General features: G+C 44.3%; 1 protein-coding gene across 3 annotated transcripts in view; it reads left to right on the top strand.

The window, feature by feature from the left end:
• The first annotated feature begins 2,327 nt into the window (after nt 1–2,327).
• Nucleotides 2,328–24,974, top strand: part of LOC118377115 (synaptotagmin-C-like) — a 53,158-nt gene continuing 30,511 nt past the window's right edge. For 2 of the 3 annotated variants that reach the window (XM_052519168.1, XM_052519170.1), the window contains exons 1-3: nt 2,328–2,494; nt 16,849–17,137; nt 17,925–18,351. In XM_052519168.1, coding sequence (XP_052375128.1) covers nt 18,204–18,351 — 148 coding nt within the window. In that variant the 5' untranslated portion in view covers nt 2,328–2,494; nt 16,849–17,137; nt 17,925–18,203. Of the gene's footprint in view, nt 2,495–2,690; nt 2,733–16,848; nt 17,138–17,924; nt 18,352–24,974 lie in introns of all 3 variants that reach the window. The other variant, XM_052519169.1, reaches the window with a different exon arrangement.

The following is a 24,974-nucleotide window of genomic DNA, read 5'->3' as shown; positions in this document are numbered from 1 at the left end:
ATGGTAAGTGTGTGTTTGTGTGGGTGTGAGATCAATAAGGCCAGTATATCGTGGTAAGTGTGTGTTTGTGTGCGTGTGAGATCAATAAGGCCAGTATATCATGGTAAGTGTGTGTTTGTGTGCGTGTGAGATCAATAAGGCCAGTATATCATGGTAAGTGTGTGTTTGTGTGCGTGTGAGATCAATAAGGCCAGTATAGCATGGTAAGTGTGTGTTTGTGTGCGTGTGAGATCAATAAGGCCAGTATATCATGGTAAGTGTGTGTTTGTGTGCGTGTGAGATCAATAAGGCCAGTATAGCATGGTAAGTGTGTGTTTGTGTGCGTGTGCTCTTAAAGGGGAAGATAAGTGTCATGTCAGTGCTTGTTCTAAAAGCGACACAGTCTCAGTTTGGACAGTGGCTGCTGCTGCTGTAGGCCAGGCTTTTAGTTTCTCTCTTCTCAATCCCATTTGCCTCTCTTCTACTCTACTTGTCCTCTTCCTATCTCACTTTTATATCCACTCTGTCTGTTTCTGACCTGTCCTTTCACATTCTGTCTCTCTCCTCCCCTCTCTCGCACTGTATCATCCCTGTCCTCTTTCACCCTCTCTCAGCCTCTCTCTCGCTCTGTGCTCTGCAGTGACAGTTAACAGAGGCAGCTGTTTACCGTCATTTATACATCAGTCATCCCTCGCTCTGGGGGTTCTCCACTCGGACACTCTCTCTCTCCGTCCACCATCACCCTCTTTTCCTCTCTGTGATCAGATGATCAGGAGAGAAGTAATTATGACTTATTATGACTGTCTGGGATCAGATGATCAGGAAGGAAGTAATTATGACTTATTATGACTGTCTGGGATCAGATGATCAGGAGGGAAGTAATTATGACTTATTATGACTGTCTGGGATCAGATGATCAGGAGAGAAGTAATTATGACTTATTATGACTGTCTGGGATCAGATGATCAGGAGAGAAGTAATTATGACTTATTATGACTGTCTGGGATCAGATGATCAGGAGGGAAGTAATTATGACTTATTATGACTGTTTGTGATCACTTGGGAGTATTAATTCCACACATATAATTATGATAGAAATTTGAGAATTGCCCTGTTAATACTAGAATATTTACTGTACATAACATAGATATTAGTATTGCTAGTAATATGCTATTACTCAGCTATTTTCAGCTATACTGATCAAAAAGGGTTATCATTATTAGTGTTAGTCAAGCCAAAGTCTCTTGTCTCAAAAACAACCATTCTCATTGAGGTGTATCTACAAGTCATACAGCATCATATATCTCATGTCAGCCCAAGAAGTTGGCATGTACCTTCAGTTCATCATGGCTCCTGGCTGAGTATTCTGATTATTTGACCTAAAAAACATTATGTCCCTTGATAGCTTGAAATGCTGAGAAGTGCTTAAAATCCCTATTTTGACTGTGGGCTGGGCCATCCTAGAGGAAAACTGACCTTATATAGCCTGGCCTACACTATATTTCAACTACCTGTACAAATAATGTGTAGATACATGTATTTGAGACAGCAGGCATTGCCATCTAGGCAGCTACTATGGCCTAGTCCAGCCAAAGGACAAGGCAGTTGTAATTTTCTACAGTAAACACATTTGCAACGGTAAATGAAATCAAGAGGAAAGGGTAATCATAAATACAATGCAGTCTGCAATTAACACGGTAGGTAGTAACCCCATAACAAGCCTACCATGAATAACTTGCAGATGAGAGAGATGACTTGATTTACTACAGAACTTGAAATGCCCGGTAGCCTACGTCACGAGGCGTAGTCACTCACAGCCTCAAATTATGCGATGTCTAAACTCATTCTAGTAAAATCTCATGGGCTGGCTCGGGTTGACAAAGATTAGCAACGCCACATATAGGCTACAATGGAATGCTTCCCACTACAGTTGCCAACATTGCTGCAATTTTCAATTATTTTGGTGTTGATGTTTTGTCACATCGTTAGATAGGCCTACAGTACACACACGAAGGGAAATTACATTATCACGAAACCATGATTTGATCCTAACGAGGTGGTGCGCGCTATCACTCGTCCGGACACCATGGCACATACGCCGTGTCCCTTTGGCGGTGGGCCGAGCCACAGTGGTCTGTCCCCATCGCACCACGCGTCTCCTCACCTCCAGCAACACCCCCTCTCCTCCTCACACACTGCCTCTACCGTCCCCTCCCATCCCCGGGCTCTGCTCGGCTCTCTCTCCCCTCTCTACCACACATATACATCAGTATGTCTTTAGCACGGGTAGCGCTATACAGTCAGCGAGCAGAGAAGCCCGTTTAGTATTCCGAGCACAGGGGAAGAGAGGGAGGGAGGGAGGGGAGAGTGAAATACAAAGACAAAAACAGGGTGAGAAGACAGAAAACACATTCCAAGACAAGAAAATAGGAAAGGATGAGAGTGGAGCGGAGAGATACCATATTGTTCATTTCTTCCTCTCAGTCTACCCCTCCGCCTTATTCTTCCATCCCAGGTGCAGTATTTGAACCCATTTTCCTGTCTTGGGGTAGAGGGCGGAATGTTGATTTTTAACGCGTCGCATCTGAAAAATAGGCTGGTTTTTAGATGAAAAGGGCAGGTAGGAGAGGGAGCAGTTTCGGATACAACATAGAGGTTTGATGATATTTCATTGTTGTCATATTAATACACGCCTATGTGTCGTTATATAGGTTCGGCTACTCACCATATTATCCTGTGTGATCTTGTGTCACGTAAGTGTTATAGTCTATCTATACTGAAGCTATGTGCCACCTAACTGACTGTATGTCTGTCCGGTTCAAATATAAATTGTATGCATATTTTGTGCAGTGATGTGCGAATGTAATCATTCTAATTTAATGTATAGCCCATTGGTTCGAGCGTTATGGCATGCTTATAGTAGCCTATGTAGCCCACACTGTAGGTTATCTCTCGCGCAAGTGTGCAGTGTGCATAGCATGTATGTGGGTTTATATGTCTGTCGGGATGTAAGCCATTGCTCTCAGATACATCCAACTTTTGAATGCATGTATAGGTGTATAGGGCGAAGCACGCACACACACACACACACACACACGCACGCACACGCACGCACGCACACACACACACACACACACACACACACGCACGCACGCACGCACGCACGCACACACACACACACACACACACACACACACACACACACACACACACACACACACACACACACACACACACACACACACAGCATGAGTAAGACAGGGGAAACATGTAGGAGCTGAAACGAGTGTTATTCCCCTCCACCCACCCCACCCCACCCCTCTCTCCCTTCTCCCCTCTCCCCCCATCAAAGGCACAGTGGCTCTTGCTTTATGAGATAGACTTCCATAATTATGCAAATATGAATACGCTCATATGTAACCAAAGTCACAAGGATAGTCTCGATGGGCCACTGACTTTGACTTAAAAGTAAGTGAAGTATGAAGCGAGGGCTATCCACGTGCACTGTGTGGCTGATGATAATGTTGCCATCTTAGTATTGGACCAGTGAGCTGCTCTGCATATATGGATGTGCAGCTTCTTCCACCGGCTCTAGTCTGCACAGGAAGAGAGCGGAACCAGTATCCCAGGGTTCCTCACTGGCCTCTCGCTCAGCTTGGTGCTCGCGCTGTGTTTCCTGTGTGACGATATAGATAATTTAGACACTCGCGGGAGCAGGCCTGGAGCAGCAGAGAGCCCTGCATGCAGCACAGCAGACTTCAGTGTGTGTGTGTGTGTGTGTGTGTGTGTGTGTGTGTGTGTGTGTGTGTGTGTGTGTGTGTGTGTGTGTGTGTGTGTGTGTGTGTGTGTGTGTGTGTGTGTGTGTGTGTGTGTGTGTGTTTATGTGATGATGTAGGGACATAAACAGAATATTGAAACCTCCAACGTCGGATAGTTGTACTAAAATCTTGCCTATGGGCTGTTACAGGCCAGCCTGGAGTAACCTAAAGGCTGAGTCGCAGGCAGCAAAGCTATTACCTTTAGTCAATAGACATTAATACAAGGTCTTCAATCTTGGCCTTGTATTTCTGGTGCCATCTCACAGCCAAATACAGGAGGCAGTCCTCTTTTGTAGCGGTAAAGGTATTTGGTAGTATCTATTTACCCTAGTGCATCAGTTTGACACAGTTGGAAGAGCAGAGAGCACAGATGATATTGGCCCAGACAGACATGACGCTGTGATGCACTGGCCTCGATAGGTAGGAAGTGATGCAAAGGTCCATGCCAGTGCTATTGAGCAAAGGTCATGACCTCTGTGTGAGTCACAGAGGGCCCTGCATCCAATGACTTCATGTCTTAAAGGATGAGTCTTGAGGTCGGAAGTGATAGTGCGCTTATAACACAAGTCCATGGACTACAGTAGAACAGACAGCACAGAACTGAGGAGAGGATGGTAGAGTAGAGGAGAGGATGGTAGAGTAGAGGATGGTTGAGTAGAGTAGAGGATGGTAGAGTAGAGTAGAGGATGGTAGAGTAGAGGAAAGGATGGTAGAGTAGAGGATGGTAGAGTAGAGGAGAGGATGGTAGAGTAGAGGATGGTAGAGTAGAGTAGAGGATGTAGAGTAGAGTAGAGGATGGTTGAGTAGAGGAGAGGATGGTAGAGTAGAGGATGGTAGAGTAGAGGAGAGGATGGTAGAGTAGAGTAGAGGATGGTAGAGTAGAGGAGAGGATGGTAGAGTAGAGGAGAGGATGGTAGAGTAGAGTAGAGGATGAGTGAGTAGAGGAGAGCATGGTAGAGTAGAGGATGGTAGAGTAGAGTAGAGGATGGTAGAGTAGAGTAGAGGATGGTAGAGTAGAGGAGAGGATGGTAGAGGAGAGTAGAAGATGGTAGAGTAGAGTAGAGGATGGTAGAGTAGAGGAGTGGATGGTAGAGGAGAGGATGGTATAGTGGAGAAGAGAATGGTAGAGTAGAGGAGAGGATGGTAGAGGAGAGGATGGTAGAGAAGAGGGTGGTAGAGTAGAGTAAAGGATGGTAGAGTACAGTAGAGGAGAGGATGTAGAGGAGAGGATGGTAGAGTAGAGGATGGTAGAGTAGAGTAGAGGATGGTAGAGTAGAGTAGAGGATGGCAGAGTAGAGGAGAGGATGGTAGAGTAGAGGAGAGGATGGTAGAGTAGAGTAGAGTATGAGTGAGTAGAGGAGAGCATGGTAGAGTAGAGGATGGTAGAGTAGAGTAGAGGATGGTAGAGTAGAGTAGAGGATGGTAGAGTAGAGGAGAGGATGGTAGAGGAGAGTATAAGATGGTAGAGTAGAGTAGAGGATGGTAGAGTAGAGGAGTGGATGGTAGAGGAGAGGATGGTATAGTGGAGAAGAAAATGGTAGAGTAGAGGAGAAGATGGTAGAGGAGAGGAGAGGATGGTAGAGAAGAGGATGGTAGAGTAGAGTAAAGGATGGTAGAGTACAGTAGAGGAGAGGATGTAGAGGAGAGGATGGTAGAGTAGAGGATGGTAGAGTAGAGTAGAGGATGGTAGAGTAGAGTAGAGGATGGCAGAGTAGAGTAGAGGATGGTAGAGTAGAGGAGAGGATGGTAGAGTAGAGGATGGTAGAGGAGAGGATTGTAGAGTAGAGGAGAGGATGGTAGAGGAGAGGAGATGATGGTAGAGTCGAGGAGAGGATGGTAGAGGAGAGGAGAGGATGGTAGAGTAGAGGATGGTGAAGTAGAGGAGAGGAGAGGATGGTAGAGGAGAGGATGGTAGAGGAGAGGAGAGGATGGTAGAGGAGAGAGGAGAAGATGGTAGAGGAGAGGAGAGAATGGTAGAGGAGAGGATGGTAGAGTAGAGGAGAAGATGGTTGAGGGGATGGGAGAGGAGAGGAGAGGATGGTAGAGGAGAGGATGGTTGAGTAGAGGAGAAGATGGTAGAGTAGAGGAGAGGATGGTAGAGGAAAGGAAAGGATGGTAGAGTAGAGGATGGTAGAGTAGAGTAGAGGATGGTAGAGGAGAGGAGAGGATGGTAGAGTAGAGTACAGTAGAGGATGGTAGAGTATAGGATGGTAACGTAGATGGTAGAGGAGAGGATGGTAGAGTGGAGTAGAGGATGATAGAGGAGAGGAGAGGATGGTAGAGGAGAGGAGAGGATAGTAGAGTAGAGTAGAGGATGGTAGAGTAGAGGAGAGGATGGTAGATTAGAGTAGATGATTGTAGAGTAGAGTAGAGGATGGTAGAGGAGAGGAGAGGATGGTAGAGTAGAGTAGAGGATGGTAGAGTAGAGTAAGGGATGGTAGAGTAGAGCAGAGTAGAGTAGAGTAGAGGGATGGTAGAGTAGAGTAGAGGATGGTAGAGTAGAGGAGAGGATGGTAGAGTAGAGTATAGGATGGTAGAGTAGAGTAGAGGATGGTAGAGTAGAGAAGAGGATGGTAAAGGAGAGGAGAGGATGGTAGAGTAGAAGAGAGGATGGTAAAGTAGAGTAGAGGATGGTAGAGTAGAGGATGGTAGAGTAGAGGATGGTAGAGTAGAGTAGAGTAGAGTAGAGGATGGTAAAGGAGAGGAGAGGATGGTAGAGGAGAGTAGAGGATGGTAGAGGAGAGGATGGTAAAGGAGAGGAGAGGATGGTAGAGTAGAGGATGGTAGAGGAGAGGAGAGGATGGTAGAGTACAGTAGAGGATGGTAGAGTAGAGGAGAGGATGGTAGAGGAGAGGATGGCAGAGTAGAGTAGAGGATGGTAGAGTAGAGAAGAGGATGGTAAAGGAGAGGAGAGGATGGTAGAGTAGGGGATGGTAGATGATTGTAGAGTAGAGTAGAGGATGGTAGAGGAGAGGAGAGGATGGTAGAGTAGAGTAGAGGATGGTAGAGTAGAGGAGAGGATGGTAAAGGAGAGGAGAGCATGGTAGAGTAGAGTAGGGGATGGTAGAGTAGAGCAGAGTAGAGTAGAGTAGAGGATGGTAGAGTAGAGTAGAGGATGGTAGAGGAGAGGATGGTAGAGTAGAGTAAGGGATGGTAGAGTAGAGCAGAGTAGAGTAGAGTAGAGGGATGGTAGAGTAGAGTAGAGGATGGTAGAGGAGAGGATGGTAGAGTAGAGGAGAGGATGGTAGAGTAGAGTATAGGATGGTAGAGTAGAGTAGAGGATGGTAGAGTAGAGAAGAGGATGGTAAAGGAGAGGGGAGGATGGTAGAGTAGAGTAGAGTAGAGTAGAGTAGAGTAGAGTAGAGGATGGTAAAGGAGAGGAGAGGATGGTAGAGGAGAGTAGAGGATGGTAGAGTAGAGGAGAGGATGGTAAATGAGAGGAGAGGATGGTAGAGTAGAGTAGAGGATGGTAGAGTACAGTAGAGGATGGTAGAGTAGAGGATGGTAGAGTAGAGTAGAGTAGAGTAGAGTAGAGTAGAGTAGAGTAGAGTAGAGTAGAGTAGAGTAGAGTAGAGTAGAGGATGGTAAAGGAGAGGAGAGGATGGTAGAGGAGAGTAGAGGATGGTAGAGTAGAGGAGAGGATGGTAAATGAGAGGAGAGGATGGTAGAGTAGAGTAGAGGATGGTAGAGTAGAGGAGAGGATGGTAGAGGAGAGGATGGTAGAGTAGAGTAGAGGATGGTAGAGTAGAGAAGAGGATGGTAAAGGAGAGGAGAGGATGGTAGAGTAGGGGATGGTAGAGTAGAGGAGAGGATGGTAGAGTACAGTAGAGGATGGTAGAGTAGAGGAGAGGATGGTAGAGTAGAGTATAGGATGGTAGAGTAGAGTAGAGGGTGGTAGAGTAGAGTAGAGGATGGTAGAGTAGAGGAGAGGATGGTAGAGGAGAGGAGAGGATGGTAGAGTAGGGTAGAGGATGGTAAAGGAGAGGAGAGGATGGTAGAGTAGAGTAGAGGATGGTAGAGTAGAGTAGAGGATGGTAGAGTAGAGGACAGGATGGTAGAGTAGAGGAGAGGATGGTAGAGTAGAGTAATGGATGGTAGGGTAGAGGAGAAGATGGTAGAGTAGAGGAGAGGGTGGTAGAGTAGATGAGAGGATGGCAGAGCAGGGGATGGTAAAGTAGAGTAGAGGATGGTAGAGTAGAGAAGGGGATGGTAGAGTAGAGGATGGTAGAGTAGAGTAGCGGATGGTTGAGTAGAGTAGAGGATGTAGAGTAGAGTAGAGGATGGTTGAGTAGAGGAGAGGATGGTAGAGTAGAGGATGGTAGAGTAGAGGAGAGGATGGTAGAGTAGAGTAGAGGATGGTAGAGTAGAGTAGAGGATGGTAGAGTAGAGTAGAGGATGGTAGAGTAGAGGAGAGGATGGTAGAGGAGAGGATGGTAGAGTAGAGTAAAAGATGGTAGAGTAGAGTAGAGGATGGTAGAGTAGAGGAGTGGATGGTAGAGGAGAGGGTGGTAGAGTAGAGGAGAGGATGGTATAGTGGAGAAGAGAATGGTAGAGTAGAGCAGAGGATGGTAGAGGAGAGGAGAGGATGGTAGAGAAGAGGATGGTAGAGTAGAGTAGAGGATGGTAGAGTAGAGTAGAGGATGGTAGAGTAGAGGAGATGATGGTATAGTAGAGTAATGGATGGTAGAGTAGAGGAGAAGATGGTAGAGTAGAGGAGGGGATGGTAGAGGAGAGGAGAAGATGGTAGATTAGAGGAGAGGATGGAGAGTAGATGAGAGGATGGTAGAGTAGAGGAGAGGATGGTAGAGGAGAGTAGAGGATGGTAGAGTAGAGGGGAGGATGGTAGAGGAGAGGATGGTAGAGTAGAGTAGAGGATGGTAGAGAAGATTAGAGGATGGTAGAGGAGAGGAGAGGATGGTAGAGGAGAGGAGAGGACGGTAGAGTAGAGGAGAGGATGGTAAAGGAGAGGAGAGGATGGTAGAGTAGAGTAGAGGATGGTAGAGGAGAGGATGGTAGAGTAGAGTATAGGATGGTAGAGTAGAGTAGAGGATGGTAGAGTAGAGTATAGGATGGTAGAGTAGAGGAGAGGATGGTAGAGTAGAGTAGAGTAGAGTAGAGGATGGTAGAGTAGAGGAGATGATGGTAGAGTAGAGGAGAGAATGGTAAAGGAGAGGAGAGGATGGTATAGTAGAGTAGAGGATGGTAGAGTAGAGAAGATGATGGTAGAGTACAGTAGAGGATGGTAAAGGAGAGGAGAGGATGGTAGAGTAGAGTAGAGGATGGTAGAGTAGAAAAGAGGATGGTAGAGGAGAGGATGGTAAAGGAGAGGATGGTAGAGTAGAGGAGAGTAGAGGATGGTAGAGGAGAGGCGAGGAGAGGATGGTAGAGTAGAGTAGAGGATGGTAGAGTAGAGAAGAGCATGGTAAAGGAGAGGAGAGGACTGTAGAGGAGAGGAGAGGACTGTAGAGGAGAGGAGAGGATGGTAGAGGAGAGTAGAGGATGGTAGAGGAGAGGAGAGGATGGTAGAGTAGAGTAGAGGACTGTAGAGGAGAGGAGAGGACTGTAGAGGAGAGGATGGTAGAGGAGAGTAGAGGATGGTAGAGGAGAGGAGAGGATGGTAGAGTAGATTAGAGGACTGTAGAGGAGAGGAGAGGACTGTAGAGGAGAGGAGAGGATGGTAGAGGAGAGGAGAGGATGGTAGAGTAGAGTAGAGGACTGTAGAGGAGAGGAGAGGACTGTAGAGGAGAGGAGAGGATGGTAGAGGAGAGGAGAGGATGGTAGAGTAGAGTAGAGAAGGGCAGTATCCTAAAGAACTCAAGAGAAGAGGACAGAGCTGTGCTTTTTAAAGTGAGGTAGTGAAATAGAAAACTATATAATCATATTGTTATGAAAATGCATTATGTGAAATTAATCAAACACTATGCATATGGTGGAATATCCTGTTGCTTTTTAAGCTACTAGATGTGCAACCTCATAATAGGTCATCTTTCCTCAGGAGAAAACAAAACGTTCCTGATAGTAATGAGAGGTAGATTTGAGATGACTACAGGTAAAAGAAACCAAAACGTTCCTGAAAGTAATGAGAGGTAGATTTGAGATGACTACAGGTAAAAGAAACCAAAACGTTCCTGAAAGTAATGAGAGGTAGATTTGAGATGACTTCAGGTAAAAGAAACCAAAACGTTCCTGAAAGTAATGAGAGGTAGATTTGAGATGACTTCAGGTAAAAGAAACCAAAACGTTCCTGAAAGTAATGAGAGGTAGATTTGAGATGACTACAGGTAAAAGAAACCAAAACGTTCCTGAAAGTAATGAGAGGTAGATTTGAGATGACTACAGGTAAAAGATAACAAAAATAAGAGGGAGCTAATAGAAAATAATCCCATCAGCTTCATTGAGATGCGGCTGAAACATCCCATTAGCTGTACCTCATGGATTACCTCTCTTTGTCTCTTCTTGCATCGTGAAAATTTCCACCCAACCTGTCTTTGCTCATTTACATTTTCTCTCACTCAAACACATAGGTTGTCGTTTTTCAGACAGAGCATTACTTCGAATAGCAAAGGAATTCTGTTAAAATGTAACAGTTGCTGAGCCTGTAGAGTGAAAGTCAGCCGTGCAAATGAGAAGGAGACGATGAAATCTTCTAAACCCATTCAAATGTTTGATTTGTCTCTGAAAGAAATCCAAACTGCTTCGCCCTTTGGTCGAATTCACCACTTCTGTTGCGGTGAAAGGAAAAGGGAAGTCCCTCAAGAAAGACTGACGTCTGATGTGAAATAATGTGCAATATTTCAAAGGACGTGCTGACATTACCATAATCTCTGCATAATAGTCACTACACAGCAGGTAATGTGATATTATACTAATTTTGACATAATGCAAAGCTGTGATGTTGAACGTATTCTGTATGAGAGACATACTGTGTCAGGCTCAGGTGTGATGCCTTCCTCTGAAGAGGAAACCCAGTGAATGAGCTGAGATTTACGCTCCTCTCCTATGATCCCCTGTGTGTGAAATGCATGCTTTTTGGGTTTCAATGTGTCACAGTTCACACATTCACTCCTCTCCTCCTCTTCTGCCTTTTTGGCTTTTCTTAACAAATGAACAAACTGGCACAACCTCAGAGATTCATCACACTCTAGAGAGAGAGAAGGCCCCGAGAGCATGCCCAGAATCAGTTGTCCCAAAGCAAATACAAGCCTCACCCATTATAGGCCCAAAGAAACATCTGGCCTAAAACCAGTGCTTAGGTGCACTTTCAGTCAACATCATTCATCACATGTTAAATGTGTTTAGCTGGATGGGGTCTCTGATTGGACAGTGACTTTACTAACCATCTGTTTTTTGCCATAAGATTGGGCAGTAGCCTTGGTTATCCGTCTCTGACCTTAGTGGGCGCCTGGCTGCTCTCTGCGACATGATTGGACAGTGACCTTACTGGTGCCAGATTAATGTTTTGTGATTGGAACGTGACCTTCCTGGTTCCCGAGTCCATGTTGGGTGTTTGAGCAGTGAATTTACCACCATTTTGTGATTGGACAGTGACCTCACACCACTTACCTATTCTCTGTTGTTTGATTCGACAGTGACCTTCCTGGTTGCCTAGTCTGTCTATTGTGATTGGACAGAGCACGTCCTTGGTTTTCCAGTCTCTGTAGTGTGATTAGACAAATCCCTTCCCCGCTGTCCCGTCGCTGTAGTGCGATTGGACAGTGACCTTCCTGGTTGACCGGTCTCTGTTGGTGTATTGGTTGCCTAAGGTTATTGATTTAAAACAGGGCAGCAGTCAATGGAATGTCTGTGGGAGGTTTGTGTTCCTTTGTGGCTGTGAGCGTCTCAGTATATAGAGTGTTGTATGGAGGAAGAGATGAGTCTGTACGTGTCTGATATTTATCAGTAAATAATGAGACTCTGTAAATATTTTGCTTCTAGTAAATTGCACAGCCAGACCTTGATTACTATTGTTGCTATGTCACCAACACTGCCTCCTGCTCCATTCCATTCCTTTCTACTTACCTTTCATCTCCTCCTCTCCCTCCTTTCATCTAATGTCCATATCGCTCCTTTCTCCCCTCTTTCTCATACCATCTCATTCTCTTCACAGACACATCCATACACATTCTCTTTCTCATACCATCTCATTCTCTCTCACAGACACATCCATACACATTCTCTTTCTCATACCATCTCATTCTCTTTCACAGACACATCCATACACATTCTTTTTCTCATACCATCTCATTCTCTTTCACATACCATCTCATTCTCTTTCACATACCATCTCATTCTCTCTCACAGAGACATCCATACACATTCTCTTTCTCATACCATCTCATTCTCTCTCACAGACACATCCATACACATTCTCTTTCTCATACCATCTCATTCTCTCTCACAGACACATCCATACACATTCTCTTTTCATACCATCTCATTCTCTCTCACAGAGACATCTCATTCTCTTTCTCATACCATCTCATTCTCTTTCACAGACACATCCATACACATTCTCTTTCTCATACCATCTCATTCTCTTTCACATACCATCTCATTCTCTCTCACAGACACATCCATACACATTATCTTTCTCATACCATCTCATTCTCTCTCACAGACACATCCATACACATTCTCTTTCTCATACCATCTCATTCTCTCTCACAGACACATCCATACACATTCTCTTTGTCATACCATCTCATTCTCTTTCACAGACACATCCATACACATTCCCTTTCTCATACCATCTCATTCTCTTTCACAGACACATCCATACACATTCTCTTTCTCATACCATCTCATTCTCTTTCACAGACACATCCATACACATTCTCTTTCACATACCATCTCATTCTCTCTCACAGAGACATCCATACACATTCTCTTTCTCATACCATCTCATTCTCTCTCACAGACACATCCATACACATTCCCTTTCTCATACCATCTCATTCTCTCTCACAGACACATCCATACACATTCTCTTTCTCATACCATCTCATTCTCTCTCACAGACACATCCATACACATTCTCTTTCTCATACCATCTCATTCTCTCTCACAGACACATCCATACACATTCCCTTTCTCATACCATCTCATTCTCTCTCACAGACACATCCATACACATTCCCTTTCTCATACCATCTCATTCTCTCTCACAGACACATCCATACACATTCCCTTTCTCATACCATCTCATTCTCTCTCACAGACACATCCATACACATTCCCTTTCTCATACCATCTCATTATCTCTCACAGACACATCCATACACATTCTCTTTCTCATACCATCTCATTCTCTCTCACAGACACATCCATACACATTCCCTTTCTCATACCATCTCATTCTCTCTCACAGACACATCCATACACATTCTCTTTCTCATACCATCTCATTCTCTCTCACAGACACATCCATACACATTCCCTTTCTCATACCATCTCATTCTCTCTCACAGACACATCCATACACATTCTCTTTCTCATACCATCTCATTCTCTCTCACAGACACATCCATACACATTCCCTTTCTCATACCATCTCATTCTCTCTCACAGACACATCCATACACATTCTCTTTCTCATACCATCTCATTATCTCTCACAGACACATTCTCTTTCTCATACCATCTCATTCTCTCTCACAGACACATCCATACACATTCCCTTTCTCATACCATCTCATTCTCTTTCACAGACACATCCATACACATTCTCTTTCTCATACCATCTCATTATCTCTCACAGACACATCCATACACATTCCCTTTCTCATACCATCTCATTCTCTCTCACAGACACATCCATACACATTCTCTTTCTCATACCATCTCATTCTCTCTCACAGACACATCCATACACATTCCCTTTCTCATACCATCTCATTCTCTCTCACAGACACATCCATACACATTCCCTTTCTCATACCATCTCATTATCTCTCACAGACACATCCATACACATTCCCTTTCTCATACCATCTCATTCTCTCTCACAGACACATCCATACACATTCCCTTTCTCATACCATCTCATTATCTCTCACAGACACATCCATACACATTCTCTTTCTCATACCATCTCATTATCTCTCACAGACACATCCATACACATTCTCTTTCTCATACCATCTCATTATCTCTCACAGACACATCCATACACATTCCCTTTCTCATACCATCTCATTCTCTCTCACAGACACATCCATACACATTCTCTTTCTCATACCATCTCATTCTCTCTCACAGACACATCCATACACATTCCCTTTCTCATACCATCTCATTCTCTCTCACAGACACATCCATACACATTCTCTTTCTCATACCATCTCATTCTCTCTCACAGACACATCCATACACATTCTCTTTCTCATACCATCTCATTCTCTCTCACAGAGACATCCATACACATTCTCTTTCTCATACCATCTCATTCTCTTTCACAGACACATCCATACACATTCTCTTTCTCATACCATCTCATTCTCTTTCACATACCATCTCATTCTCTCTCACAGACACATCCATACACATTATCTTTCTCATACCATCTCATTCTCTCTCACAGACACATCCATACACATTCTCTTTCTCATACCATCTCATTCTCTCTCACAGACACATCCATACACATTCTCTTTCTCATACCATCTCATTCTCTTTCACAGACACATCCATACACATTCCCTTTCTCATACCATCTCATTCTCTCTCACAGACACATCCATACACATTCTCTTTCTCATACCATCTCATTCTCTCTCACAGACACATCCATACACATTCCCTTTCTCATACCATCTCATTCTCTCTCACAGACACATCCATACACATTCTCTTTCTCTCCCCTCTCTTTTCCTGCCTCCCCCTGATGTTCTTGCTGCCATTTGAGAGGACCAGTTTGGTGCCAGACAGCCATTCCTCAGATTGAGATATGCTGGGTTTTAAAGTCACACTCAGAAAGATTTACTATCTCAGTCTGGATGGAGGGGAGTGGAGCGGGGATACAGACTGGGGTGTTGGGTTGGGGGTAGCGTTTTAATATGCTAATCTCAGGCTAATTTTTTACAATGGAGCGAGCTGAGACGGACAGATAAATGGACCTGGTTGAGTCTGAGTTTCCTTTCTGAACCTGTTCCAGACGAATTGACGGACCTAATATGCCTATCAGAAGTTTTCAGATAGAGAGAAAGAGTGTGTTTGAGAGAGAAGGAGAAATGGCACCAACATGTCCTGTCCTGAGTCCTGATTGAAATGTGTCTCTTCTTAATGCTGTGATGGATTGATGGATTGATGGATTGATGGATTGATGGATTGATGGATTGATGGATGGATGGATTGATGGATTGATGGATGGATGGATTGATGGATTGATGGATGGATGGATTGATGGATTGATGGATTGATGGATTGATGGATTGATGGATTGATGGATGGATGGATTGATGGATGGATTGATGGATTGATGGATTGATGGATTGATGGATTGATGGATGGATGGATTGATGGATTGATGGATTGATGGATTGATGGATTGAGGGATTGATGGATTGAGATGGATTGAGGGATTGATGGATTGATGGATTGATGGATTGATTGATGGATTGAGGGATGATGGATTGAGGGATGAGGGGATTGATGGATTGATGGATTGATTGATTGATGGATTGATGGATTGAGGGATTGAGGGATTGATGGATTGATGGATTGATGGATTGATGGATTGATGGATTGATGGATGGATGGATTGATGGATTGAGGGATTGATGGATTGATGGATTGAGGGATTGATGGATTGATGGATTGATGGATTGAGGGATTGATGGATTGATGGATTGATTGATTGAGGGATTGATGGATTGATGGATTGATGGATGGATGGATTGATGGATGGATGGATTGATGGATTGATGGATTGGTGGATTGATGGATTGATGGATTGGTGGATTGATGGATTGATGGATTGGTGGATTGATGGATTGATGGCCAGGGAGATAGATGGACATATAAACAACACTTTGCTAGGGAGGTTGTCAGTCACTGCACAAAGACTGATGCTGACATTTCACAGAACCAGACTCATCAAATTATAAATAGATGTTCCTTTGTGTCATGCATAGGTATAATAGGTGGCAGGGAAGTCAGGCGCAGGAGAGTCAAATGGAGTATAAAATGGAGTCTTTTAATAAAGTCCACGGAGTATGCTCCATAACACTAAACGTACATAAACAAACAAACATGGGTACGAGGACCCGACGCTCACCTAATACAACAAACACACTACACTGACAATAAAACAATTTCTGACAAAGACATGAGGGGAAACAGAGGGTTAAATACACACCAGGTAATGAATGGGATAGAAAACAGGTGTGTGGGAAGACAAGACAAAACCAATGGAAAATGAAAAAAGGATCAATGATGGCTAGAAGACCGGTGGCGTCGAACGCCGAGCACCGTCCGAACAAGGAGAGGCAACGACTTCGGCAGAAGTCATGACACTTTGGCCGAACCGGGTTCTCATTGGACAAGTGGGCCTACCTCTCACTGATACAACGTCTCATTGGACATTCTGGCAGCAGACACCTCACTGATGAGAAATCTTATTACAGTATGCCAGCTATTACCGTGAATGTAGACATTCATTCATTTATGTATTTTTAGACATATTTCTACCATATATCCCTGCAGACACACAGACCGTGAGAAAGGGAGAGAGCTATAGAGAACGAGAAAGTTGGGGCATTGACCTGCTTTTTGGAGACAGAATGAGTTCAAAACAAAGGGAGAATGTTAAGGAGCTCTGGAAATAGAGTTCTCTGAGAAAAGGACAAAGAGGACACAACGTTTGTCTGTATGTGCACTGAAACACTAACAGTCTTGGTATTTTACAGTCTGTGTACTACTGAGAGCATCCAAACAACAAGAGACAAAGTCAATGTAATACCCCTTGTGTAACCATTGTAATACAATCTCTATCACAATCTCTGTGGATTTTGTTCTTGACCTCATTCAGCAATGTGTTGTCATTGTCTTTCAGGTGATGTTGGAGCCATTTATAAGACATTCTATGAATCTAGGTTGGAGGAAAAGCAGGAAAACTACTGCATTCCATTGAATCTGCTTGGAACTACATTACCCAGAGCTGAACCGTGCTCTACATGTTGTTAGAGCTAATCCCTATCTCTGTGACATTAGAAAAAGAAGAACACAAACTAGTATAAGGTTATTGGAAGCATAACCAAGTGTTGTTCAGCTGTATCTTGGTGGAGAAGAGACATTTCAAACATGACAGGGACTCCTAGGCTTTACAAACAACTCTAATACAGGTATGTTGACATAAAACAGAAATAAAAATGTACCATAAACCAGGTTTCCATCCAACCATTAAACGCAGATGAATTACCTGACGTAAAAAAAAAGAAAAGGCTGATGGAAACAGGAAATGTCCGACAGACAATTAGTCCATTCGACATGTTGGGATCTTTTTGTGTCTGTAAAACTAGTTATCTGAGAAATGGTAACGGGAACGCCTTAATGCGCAAATATTTATATAATCACCATCATATCGAAAATAAACTTGGAGTCACACGATGACCTCCCACCACGACAGGGAAGAACAGGAAAGGTTTACAGGCAGATCATGAACTTCACATGGTGGTTAAGTGCACGTTGATCCTGCAAATTTCCAAGAAGATAAATATCGAGGGTAGGCTATTATTTGAATTCTGGGGATATGATGATCGGTGCTTGGCTGCCAATTAGTGATCAGTGAACTTGTCTGGAGAGCATGCGCCAAAACCTGATTTGCCAAGTATGCTATTTATCGCAACAGTTTTTGTGACAAAACCATCTGTACCCAATTTAATTTACATGTTTTATCCGGTACATGGGAACTTAACCACAAAAGTGATTTTTACCACACACAGACGTTTATCCACAATGGGTTAGTTTGATGGAAACTCACCTCTGGTGGGAAAATGCACATGTTGTTTTATGCAGATTTGAGAATATTTGCATGAAAATCTGTCACCAATTGGTACAATGATAACAGTACCTATTTATACATCATCTTTCATCTTCTTTTTCCTAATATTTTCCGTTCATTCCTCTCAGGAAAAGACAAAGGGGTGGGTTTGGCTCACACATTTATGGGCGTGTCAGTCATGGAGGGTCTCTGCTAGACTCCGCCTAAGTAGACAGCACCTGACAGAGCCCCTCCCCTTATTCCTGGATTGGTCCAATCTCCCCCGGGCCCACCCATTTCTCCAGACCCTCCAAGGAACGTGGCCGGATCGAACCTCTTCTCACCCAGGTGCCGTCCGTTTGGTGAGGGCGGCGAGGGCTGTGCTGTGATTGGTTGACTGCGGGTGGGAGTGCAATGCGGATTGGAGGATGTCGGGGGACTGGGATGAAGACCACCTGTGTAAGAAGGCACTCACTCTGGTGGAGGAGTTGTGCTTACACTCCTCAGCGAAGGACAGCCATGAAGCCAGCTGCCGAGACTTTGTCTACATGATGAGGGGACAGCAGCACGAAACAGGTAACAACATAGTAACATACAGGAATCATTCACAAACACTAACATACACTAACATACACTAACATACAGGAATCATTCACAAACACTAACATACACTAACATACACTAACATACAGGAATCATTCACATACACTAACATACACTAACATACAGGAATCATTCACATACACTAACATACACTAACATACACTAACATACAGGAATCATTCACATACACTAACATACAGTAACATACAGGAATCATTCACATACACTAACATACACTAACATACACTAACATACAGGAATCATTCACATACACTAACATACAGTAACATACAGGAATCATTCACATACACTAACATACAGTAACATACAGGAATCATTCACATACACTAACATACAGTAACATACAGGAATCATTAACAACACACTAACGTACAGTAACATACAGGAATCATTAACAACACACTAACGTACAGGCATCATTAACAACAAACTAACATACAGTAACATACAGGAATCATTAACAACACACTAACATACAGGCATCATTAACAACAAACTAACATACAGTAACATACAGGAATCATTAACAACACAGTAACATACAGTAACATACAGGAATCATTAACAACACAGTAACATACAGTAACATACAGGAATCATTAACAACAAACTAACATACAGAAACATACAGGAATCATTAACAACACAGTAACATACAGGAATCAATAGCAACACAGTAACATACAGGAATCATTAGCAACACACTAACATACTGTAACATACAGGAATCATTAACAACACAGTAACATACAGGAATCATTAACAACACACTAACATACAGGAATCATTAACAACACACTAACATACTGTAACATACAGGAATCATTAACAACACAGTAACATACAGGAATCATTAACAACACAGTAACATACAGTAACATACAGGAATCATTAGCAACACAGTAACATACAGGAATCATTAGCAACACACTAACATACTGTAACATACAGGAATCATTAACAACACAGTAACATACTGTAACATACAGGAATCATTAACAACACACTAACATACAGTAATATATAGTAATCATTAACAACACACTAACACACAGTAACATACAGGAATCATTAACAACACACTAACATACAGGAATCATTAACAACACACGAACATACAGTAACATACAGGAATCATTAACAACACATTAACACACAGTAACATACAGTAACATACATGAATCATTATAAACATAGTGACACACAGTAACATACAGTAACATACATGAATCATTAACAACACAGTAACATACAGGAATCATTAACAACACAGTGACATACAGAAACATACAAGAATCATTAACAACACAGTAACACACAGTAACATACAGTAACATACTTGAATCATTAACAACACAGTAACATACAGGAATCATTAGTCATGTGTAGGACATGGAGATGTTTCTGTCCAAGTGACATTAGCAAGACAAAATCCCAGGAAAAACTCCTGGCTGTAGTAATGTGTATTGTGGGATAGAGCAGAATATCCTGAAGAAGAGTTATTATCTGGGTTCTGATGCCAGGGTTGCCCTGAGGGGCTGGCTCCCACAACAAATCAGGGCACCTCCGGAACACTTTGAAATATTCATGAGACATTTCCAAATTGATAACGAAGGTCCAGCCCTCTGTTTATAGGGCAAACCAAAGAGTCCAAGTGCAATCCCAACCTGGCTAATTGTAAATATGGAGCATCGTCCCAGATCCCTTTGAATGAATTCTACACAGCAGAGTGGATGAGTGGTGGCGCTAGCTAGCTGCAGTCCCAGCAGCATTCTGGTCCTGTGTGGATTCTCATGGAGAGGTTTTGGAGAGGTAGAAGTGGTAGAAATGTGCAGTAGTGGAGATTAGAGGGGATGCATGTGGACCAGTGTGCAGTAGTGTAGATTAGAGGGGATGCATGTGGATCAGTGTGCTGTAGTGTAGATTAGAGGGGATGCATGTGGATCAGTGTGCAGTAGTGGAGATTAGAGGGGATGCATGTGGATCAGTGTGCTGTAGTGGAGATTAGAGGGGATGCATGTGGATCAGTGTGCTGTAGTGTAGATTAGAGGGGATGCATGTGGATCAGTGTGCTGTAGTGGAGATTAGAGGGGATGCATGTGGATCAGTGTGCTGTAGTGTAGATTAGAGGGGATGCATGTGGATCAGTGTGCTGTAGTGGAGATTAGAGGGGATGCATGTGGATCAGTGTGCAGTAGTGTAGATTAGAGGGGATGCATGTGGATCAGTGTGCAGTAGTGGAGATTAGAGGGGATGCATGTGGATCAGTGTGCTGTAGTGGAGATTAGAGGGGATGCATGTGTATCAGTGTGCTGTAGTGTAGATTAGAGGGGATGCATGTGGATCAGTGTGCTGTAGTGGAGATTAGAGGGGATGCATGTGGATCAGTGTGCTGTAGTGGAGATTAGAGGGGATGCATGTGGATCTGTGTGCAGTAGTGTAGATTAGAGGGGATGCATGTGGATCAGTGTGCAGTAGTGTAGATTAGAGGGGATGCATGTGGATCAGTGTGCAGTAGTGTAGATTAGAGGGGATGCATGTGGATCAGTGTGCTGTAGTGTAGATTAGAGGGGATGCATGTGGATCAGTGTGCTGTAGTGTAGATTAGAGGGGATGCATGTGGATCAGTGTGCTGTAGTGTAGATTAGATGGGTTGCATGTGGATCAGTGTGCTGTACTGTAGATTAGATGGGATGCATGTGGATCAGTGTACTGTAGTGTAGATTAGAGGGGATGCATGTGGATCAGTGTGCTGTAGTGGAGATTAGAGGGGATGCATGTGGATCAGTGTGCAGTAGTGTAGATTAGAGGGGATGCATGTGGATCAGTGTGCAGTAGTGTAGATTAGAGGGGATGCATGTGGATCAGTGTGCAGTAGTGTAGATTAGAGGGGATGCATGTGGATCAGTGTGCAGTAGTGTAGATTAGAGGGGATGCATGTGGATCAGTGTGCAGTAGTGTAGATTAGAGGGGATGCATGTGGATCAGTGTGCTGTAGTGGAGATTAGAGGGGATGCATGTGGATCAGTGTGCAGTAGTGTAGATTAGAGGGGATGCGTGTGGATCAGTGTGCAGTAGTGTAGTTTAGATGGGATGCATGTGGATCAGTGTGCAGTAGTGTAGATTAGAGGGGATGCATGTGGATCAGTGTGCAGTAGTGTAGATTAGAGGGGATGCATGTGGATCAGTGTGCTGTAGTGTAGATTAGAGGGGATGCATGTGGATCAGTGTGCAGTAGTGTAGATTAGAGGGGATGCGTGTGGATCAGTGTGCTGTAGTGGAGATTAGAGGGGATGCGTGTGGATCAGTGTGCTGTAGTGGAGATTAGAGGGGATGCGTGTGGATCAGTGTGCTGTAGTGTAGATTAGAGGGGATGCATGTGGATCAGTGTGCAGTAGTGTAGATTAGAGGGGATGCGTGTGGATCAGTGTGCAGTAGTGTAGATTAGAGGGGATGCGTGTGGATCAGTGTGCAGTAGTGTAGATTAGAGGGGATGCGTGTGGATCAGTGTGCAGTAGTGTAGATTAGAGGGGATGCGTGTGGATCAGTGTGCAGTAGTGTAGATTAGAGGGGATGCATGTGGATCAGTGTGCTGTAGTGTAGATTAGGCTGGATCTGCTGCATGGAGCACCTAGAGATTTGTGTGACACAGAGCAGGATGTCATCATACAGTGGGTTTGGTGGGAGGCGTTAGCGGCTAGCCTCTGGATAATGACGTGATAAACCAAAACAAGGGCCTCTGGGCAGTACAGGATCCGCCATCCGTCGCCTGTCTGTCAATCAATGGCTTGTGTAAGCAGGGTGGGTGTGAGCTGTTTGATGTTCTGCCTGAAAAACTCCCAATCGGATACATCACTTACTGATTGACAGACAGGGTGTCAATCTGCCCCCCAAGCTGGGTTTCTGTCTCAGAAGAACCACCCCCGCCTGCCTCCGCCAAGTTACCCCCCTCACACACACACACACACACACACACACACACACACACACACACACACACACACACACACACACACACACACACACACACACACACACATACAAACTCACACACACACACACGCACACACGTTAACGGTTAGGCTGTGTGGTTTAGGACTGACCTATGAGCACCTCCTGAAAGACTAATGAATAAACAACGTTTTCCTGCTGACAGTCTCCCCCCACACACAGCCCTGTCTTATCTATGCTCCCTGAGTTGCCACACACACACACACAAACATGCACAAGCACACGCATGTAGAGACACACACACACTGTTATTCTCTCTCTCTCTCTAAATCCTCGTTGCCTTGTTTGTCCTCCATCATTCATTCTCTCGTTCTTTCTCTCTCCATCATTATCTCTTTTTGTTTTCTTCTGTGTCGTGGCATGTTGGTAGATGTTGACTATATTAACCTGGCTGTATCCTTCTGAATGTGACCAGTCAGCCAATATGTCTGCTTCAACATGGTTACCAATCTGTCTCTATCTGGCCCGCCCCTACAGCCTCTCTCCTCTCCTCTTCCCCCTCTCTTCTCTCAGAATCTCCCTCTCTCTCTTATCATGCTCTACACCACATATGTCAGAGTCAAGGCCCGCGGGCCACATCCGGCCCGCGAGAAGGTTTTTTACGGCCCCTGGGATGATCTTGATTTATTATTAGAACCGGCCCGCAGACCGCAGCAAGCCGGCAGCCCGCAGATCTTTTACACGCACCAATACTACATTTCCCACAATGCAACGGTGACGCACCGAGCAGTAGGCTGCTTCATTTCAATATTTATTGGCACAGCAGTTGTCAGCATCACAGTAAAATTAACTTTCAGATACCCATCAAAAATGGCAAAACGGAAGGTGGACACTGAGAACCGGGGTTTCAAACAAGGTGGGAGTCGGAGTATTTGTTCACGGAGGTAGCTGGAAAACCTGTGTGTCTTCTGTGTGGAGAAAGTGTGGCGGTACTGAAAGAGTATAATCTGAGACGACATTATGAAACGAAACACGCGGACAAAAACAAGAATATGGACATGGAACAAAGGCTACAAAAGGCAGAGGAATTAAAACGAGGCCTCAAATCTCGACAGGCTCTGTTCAAAAAAGCCAAATCACAAGGCCAGGCTGCTGTCAAGGCCAGTTTTATTTTGGCAGAAGAGATCGCTAAATCAGCCCGGCCATTTACGGAGGGGATTTCATCAAAAACTGCATGATTAAAGTTTGTGACGAAGTTTGCCCAGAAAAAGGCAACTCTTTTTAAATGTGAGTCTGAGCAGAAACACCATTGCCGAGAGAGTAGACCAGTTGTCCATCAATCTAAAAGAGCAGCTTGTGAAAAGGGAAAAGATTTCATTGCATATTCCTTGGCTGTGGATGAGAGCACCGACATTTCTGACATTGCCCAGTTGTCAATTTTCATCCGCGGAGTGGACTCCAGCCTAAGCGTGACAGAGGAGTTTTTGGCTTTACGTCCTATGCATGGCACAACTACGGGGCATGATTTGTATGAAGAGGTGTCAAGATGTGTAAATGAGATAGAGCTGCCTTGGGAAAAACTCGTGGGTTTGACAACCGACGGAGCACCTGCGATGTGTGGACACAGGAGCGGACTGGTGGCGAAGATACGGGAAAAGATGCAAGAGGAAAACGCGACAGGTGAGCTGACAGCTTATCATTGTATCATACACCAGGAAGCGTTGTGCGGTAAAGCCTTGAAAATGGAGCATGTAATGAGCATCATCACGCGCACAGTTAACTTTATCAGAGCCAAAGGTTTGAATCACCGCCAGTTCAAGGCATTTCTGACGGAGTTAGAAACGGAGCATGGTGATTTGCCTTATCACACAGAGGTGCGATGGCTAAGCCAGGGAAAGGTGCTTCAAAGATGTTTCGAGCTTCGTGAGGAGATTTGTCTGTTCTTGGACAGCAAAGGGAAAGACACAACACAACTCCGAGACGAAATGTTTCTGTGTGAAATGGCTTTTCTGTGTGACATTACGAGTCATCTGAATGCAATGAACTTGCAGCTGCAGGGTCGGGATCGTGTCATCTCTGATATGTACAGTACAGTGAAGGCATTTAAAACCAAACTGACTCTGTGGGAGACGCAGATGCGGAAAGAAAATTTGAGCCACTTTCCCAGCTGCCAGACCATGAAAGAGAAGCTCTCTACCAGTGCGTTCCCGAGCGCACAGTTGGCTGATAAAATAGGTATGCTTGCCGCTGACTTTCGACGCCGATTTGCTGACTTTGAAGCACAAAAAAGCAGGTTGGAACTGCTCGGTAACCCATTTGCTGTTGACGTGGAAAGCTCACCACCAAACCTCCAAATGGAGTTGATTGACCTCCAATGCAATGATGCACTGAGGGCAAAATATGCGGCAGTGGGTGCTGCGGAGTTCGCCCGTTTCCTCCCGACACAATGCCCCAGCTGCGCATCCAGGCTGCTCAAACGTTGTCTATGTTTGGCAGCACATACCTGTGTGAACAACTGTTTTCTTTGATGAACTTGAACAAAACATCACACAGAAGTCGACTTACTGCTGAACACCTCCACTCAATTCTGAGGATTTCCTCAGCTCAGAGCCTTACCCCGAACA

This window comes from Oncorhynchus keta, chromosome 5, assembly GCF_023373465.1.
Source record: "Oncorhynchus keta strain PuntledgeMale-10-30-2019 chromosome 5, Oket_V2, whole genome shotgun sequence".
Classification (NCBI taxonomy): Eukaryota; Metazoa; Chordata; class Actinopteri; order Salmoniformes; family Salmonidae; genus Oncorhynchus; species Oncorhynchus keta.
This window is presented reverse-complemented; position numbering and strand designations above follow the sequence as displayed.